This window comes from Castor canadensis, chromosome X (genome assembly GCF_047511655.1).
Source record: "Castor canadensis chromosome X, mCasCan1.hap1v2, whole genome shotgun sequence".
Classification (NCBI taxonomy): Eukaryota; Metazoa; Chordata; class Mammalia; order Rodentia; family Castoridae; genus Castor; species Castor canadensis.
The window spans coordinates 51,332,911-51,337,766 of NC_133405.1; the positions used below are offsets into that span (position 1 = coordinate 51,332,911).

The window sequence follows — 4,856 nt, forward strand, 5'->3', positions numbered from 1 at the left end:
CTTCATGCTTGCACATAATGTAACATCTTAATATTATTAAGTCCTTCAATCCAAGAACATGGGGTGTTTTTCTGGTTAGGCATTCATTAATTTCTTTCACCAATGGCTTATACTTTTGAGTGTACATGTCTTACATTTTCTTAGTTAAATTTAATATTACTAAGTATTGTTTGTATTTTTTTTACTGGTCGTGGTACTGGGGTTTGCACTCAGGGCTTCACGCTTGCTAAAGAGGCATTGTACCACTTCAGTTGCTACGCCAGCCCCCATAATGATTTCATAAATCATGTGGGTTACTTCACATCAGACTCTTTCAAGGAGCCAGAACTGAAACTTGCATAATTTCAGAAATTTCAATGATGGTTTTTCAAAATTCTCACAGTGTGGCAACAGTCAACAGACGTGGTCCAAACACTTTTTGCTCTCCGGATCATCTTCCTACCTTTCTCCGGGAGCGGCAACAGGAAGCTTTCGGGGTGCAGGATACCCATGGTGATTGGCTGATGAGATCTTTGTAGCCCAGATGCCAACCAGGAGGAGCGTCCAATCACCTTGAGTGCCCACTGTGATTGGTCCACGTGATCCAAGCAGGAGGAGGCCCATCCAATCACACTGAGCGCACGCACGCCTTAGTGACAGGCTCCCTGCAGAGCACACCCTCCAATCAGATGTTCAGTCGGCCTGTGACGTGACACACTGACGTGAATATTAAAGGCCTGGCCCCTTAGCAGCCGCCATTGTTCCTCACAGCCTGAGGGATGGCAGAGCGGAGCTTGGACAAGTCAACCGAGCCAACCTCTGAGATGTCTGCTGAGGAGGACCTTGGTCCCCAGGAGACCAAGGGGACAGACTCTACGACCCAGCAGACTCAGGAGAAGCCAAGGTGCCACCGACGACCCGGCCGTGGTGGCAGCTTTGCCACCTATTTCCCCCGGGTGCTGAAGAAGTTTCACCAGGACCTCTCCCTGTCCCAGGAGACCGCGGGCGTCATGGACTCCTTCGTCCATGACATGTTGGATGGCATCGCCAGCGAGGCCGGCCGCCTGTCCCGCCAAGCCAACCGCTCGACCATCACCACCTGGGACATCCAGAGGGCCGTGCGCCTCCTGCTGCCCGGGAAGGTCGGCAGTAAAGTGGTGTACCAGGCCGCCGGCGCCATGGCCATGTTCACCCAGAGAAAGTGAGCCGCTTCTGCACGCCCCGAGCACCCCAAAACCCAAAGGCTCTTTTCAGAGCCACCACTTGTCCCAAAAGACCTGTAGCACTGGCAGCGGTGCACAGCTCCGGGTTGGGGGTGGGGGTGTCCTGCCCTTCTTAACTCCTTACAAATACCACATCGCCACGTGTGTCTTCAGGTGGATATTTGTATCTAGATCTACTATGGAGAGCTAGACAGATACCGAGATATTTGTGTTGTTACTTGTTCCAGGGATTATAGTGGGTTTCATTGACTGACTCTGCAGTTAATCACATGATTATTTATGTCACTAGGTCACTTTGTAAGGATCAGCCAGGTCACCCTCATTTCTGTAATAACGACTTTTATCTTTATCACTCTGATTCCCTCAGGAGGGTAGAGTGGAATTATCCAGAGGGACATTGTAGATGACATATATTTATACATTTTTCTACAAGTTCCATTTGACCTTTTGCAAAAAAAGATGTGACCCTTTAAAAAAGTAGTTGATATCCTTTAAAGGCTATCAGTCTCAGCCAAACAATCAAACAAAGCTGAGTAAACTAAAAAAATTTAAAACATTCCTTGATCCCATGAGGGTAGGGATATGACTCCCCCACCCCCACCCCAGGAGACACCTTCCCATGGATTACTCCCTTTCAACACAGCCCCACTTGCTCCTGGAGAAAATGGGGACAGTGCAGGATATCAGAGAAGCTTCCCTCAGTAGTGCAGGCATGAAGGAGGCAAGTTAACTCCTGAGCTCCCCTTCGGATCAATGGGACAGGAGGAAGTACAAAAAGTACAAAAGGGACAGGATTAGCACTTGTTATTATGCAGGACAATTTGACCAATTATGCAAAGATCTGAGTAAAAGTTCTTACTGCACAGGGAAGCCAAGAGAAACTACCTTGAAATTAACTGCAAGTAAAACCTTGGATACTGACTCAAAACTGCTAGACACATCCACAACAAAATGTTGGATGCCAAAGGATCTATGTGCTTTTCCTGTGAACTATTAGGAAAAAAACCCAAACCTATTTCACCAAGATACTCAATATTTGGTGCTACTTCAAAGACCAATGCTTTTAATATATTATTTTAAAGTTCTTCATGTATATTGATCTTATACATGTTTTTTTACAAGAAGTAATTTTAAGAAGTCAAGTAGATTATTTTCTTGTGCTCCGGGTGGCCGATTCAGCAATCAAATAAGAGCATTAAGAAACAACCCGAAGTGAATATGTGGATCTAAAACAGAGAATATAGTGGGGCTGATAAAGGTGAACTATTTCTAAGAGTGTAAAGATGGGGTTCGTGACCAATGAATAAATGTGATTATTCACTTCAGTAAGTAAAAGGGGTACCTAGTGGGCAATCATGATCTGATGGTGTGGTTTACTGAAAAGACAAACTAGGGGAAAGAGTTCATGCTTGAATAACAAATCTTGCACTTACATAACAGACTATAAATTGTTTATACTGATTACATTTTGAAATGATATCTTAGATAAATTGGTTTAAATAAAGCAAATTATGAAAGGAAAAAATATAAGAAATTGTAAGCATCTATCTCAGGAAAATGATATTAATAAGATAAGCATACTTCAATCAAACTAGTTTTGATATTACCTCCATTAAGGATTTCATTAAAATATAAATGGGGAGATAAATACAGTACCAAAATGATTAAGTTAAAAATTCAAGAAACTGTAACTATTCTTACTTTTTTAGAAACTGGACTCACTACTTAACTTGTTCAGCTATCTGGTTATGTTCCTTTCCTTGCTATAATATTTTGTTCTGAAACGTGTCAACCTCCATCACTTATATCTATGCAAGATAGGGGCAAATGGAAGGTTCAAGGAGAGCAGCTCAAAGTCCACTATGCTCCCAGTCAGCCAATGAGGAACTTGCAGACATGGAACAACAGCCATTTGCTCACAATGTGATCAGGTATGCCAGGTAGAACAAATGAGAATCTTCCTGGGATACTGAGTCCTGGATTTGAGAGAGAAACATGTGATTTATTGGGTATGATTCTTTGCCTACTGGTTCTTGTTTGTGGGGTACAGTGTATACTTTTAATCATGGTGAAAAGGATATGAATCCAGTCCTATGAGAGGACAGAGTCCATCCTCCAGCCATCGAAGGGGACAATGGAAACCAATTAGTAGAATATAAATGATTCCTCCTGTCCTCACATTGGTTTTGTCCTCACTATATTTGGGTTTTGAGATATTTTACTTTTCTCACTTCCTAGCACTCCTACCTATCAAAATAAAACTTGCCACATTAACTATGCAGGATGAAAACCCAGTTCCCAATACAGCGACTAATACAACAGAATCGACCCTGATTCCTGGCCCATCACTCCCCTCTCCTTCTTTGATCATGGCTCATACTTGTGCTTAAAATGAGAATGAGGGTAAGTTAGGTAGGATGAAGTTTGAAAATGTGACCTTTCTTTCCTCATATTTTGAGTAATGTCAACAAGAAACTCAGGACCACATTTGGATTCGAAGGAGTTTAGTGAAGCAGGTAAGCCCTTGCCATGCTTCCCTGTATCTATTTGAGTGTTATGACAGGCCAGTCCTATTCCTCATGGCTTTCAGCTCTCAATGGGATCCTTCAGCTGTCCATACTGTTACTACATCTACTTTCCAGATCTTCCTACACAGAAGTAAGTGTAAAACATGTCAGGTCCTGAGATACTGGATACATGCAAAGATGATGTGGCTTTGGCTAGACCTGATGATTATCCAGGTTTCCATTATTCATCCTTGGCAAATTGGTTTTAATGAAGAATCACATAAAATCAAGAACTGTGCAAGGTCTGTGGGTCTTTTGTCTGTTTAAAGCTTCTGTGTTTACTGTCTGAAGGCCACTGCTGGGGTGGCCTTGTCTTTGATTGTCTTATCACTGAGCACGTGGGCAGGGAACTGAAGGCTGTGTCCTCAGTCAGACTTCACTAGACCTGGTGGAAATATAACTAACACCACGAGGAAAACAAGCCAAAGGGGTGATGCTGACATTTTTCATTTACTTCTGTTACAATAAACAGTACTTTCACCTAAATGGTATCGTGTAACATTGGAAACATATTTTAAGCAGGCATACTTACTATGCTTGTTATGATACTTTGATACTCAGGCTGCCATAGTGATTCTATCCTGTGCAGCAATTCAGATCTTTCTCAGAGGCAATCTTTGTACAGATGGAAAGTGCCTTATCCAGGGACTTAGGTTAGATATGGTGCTGAATCTCACTCTAATATCTGTTCTATCAGACATGCTATTATCCTTTGAGTTTTGAGCTGATCAGAAATTTAATGGTGTGAACTTTAAGAGAAGCTGAATCTACAAGGAGGACCCCAAGTGATTCATTAGAGCTAAAATTTGGAATGTTGCCTGATAGCCATTTTCTGATTATGGGGGCACACAGTACTCTGTGTCCCTGGAAGGACCACCAATTGAGCTTTGTGGCCCTTGGCAAGAAATGTTTTTGTCTCTACTGCCAAAATAAATAGCTCCAGAAAGTATCACTTTGTTACCCATCCCTGACTGATGAAGTACATGACCCACAGTCATATTTAAAGCCAGCCAATCAGGAATGGACATGGTCGTATCCTCCACTTACATAAAAATGATCAGTCTGGATTAAGCACACTTACATTCCT

The 4,856-nt window shown here is 42.6% G+C and overlaps 1 protein-coding gene across 1 annotated transcript; it reads left to right on the forward strand.

Annotated features, from left to right (window-relative positions):
- The first annotated feature begins 758 nt into the window (after positions 1–758).
- On the forward strand, positions 759–1,184 carry LOC141419441 (histone H2B type W-T-like). Its single transcript, XM_074062233.1, has one exon. The coding sequence runs from the start codon at positions 759–761 to the stop codon at positions 1,182–1,184; it is 426 nt and encodes a 141-aa protein (XP_073918334.1).
- The last annotated feature ends 3,672 nt before the right edge of the window (positions 1,185–4,856 follow it).

What these genes read in the sequence shown, in the direction of transcription:
- LOC141419441 (XM_074062233.1), top strand. Translation starts at nt 759, where the DNA reads ATGGCAGAGCGGAGCTTGGACAAGTCAACCGAGCCAACCTCTGAGATG.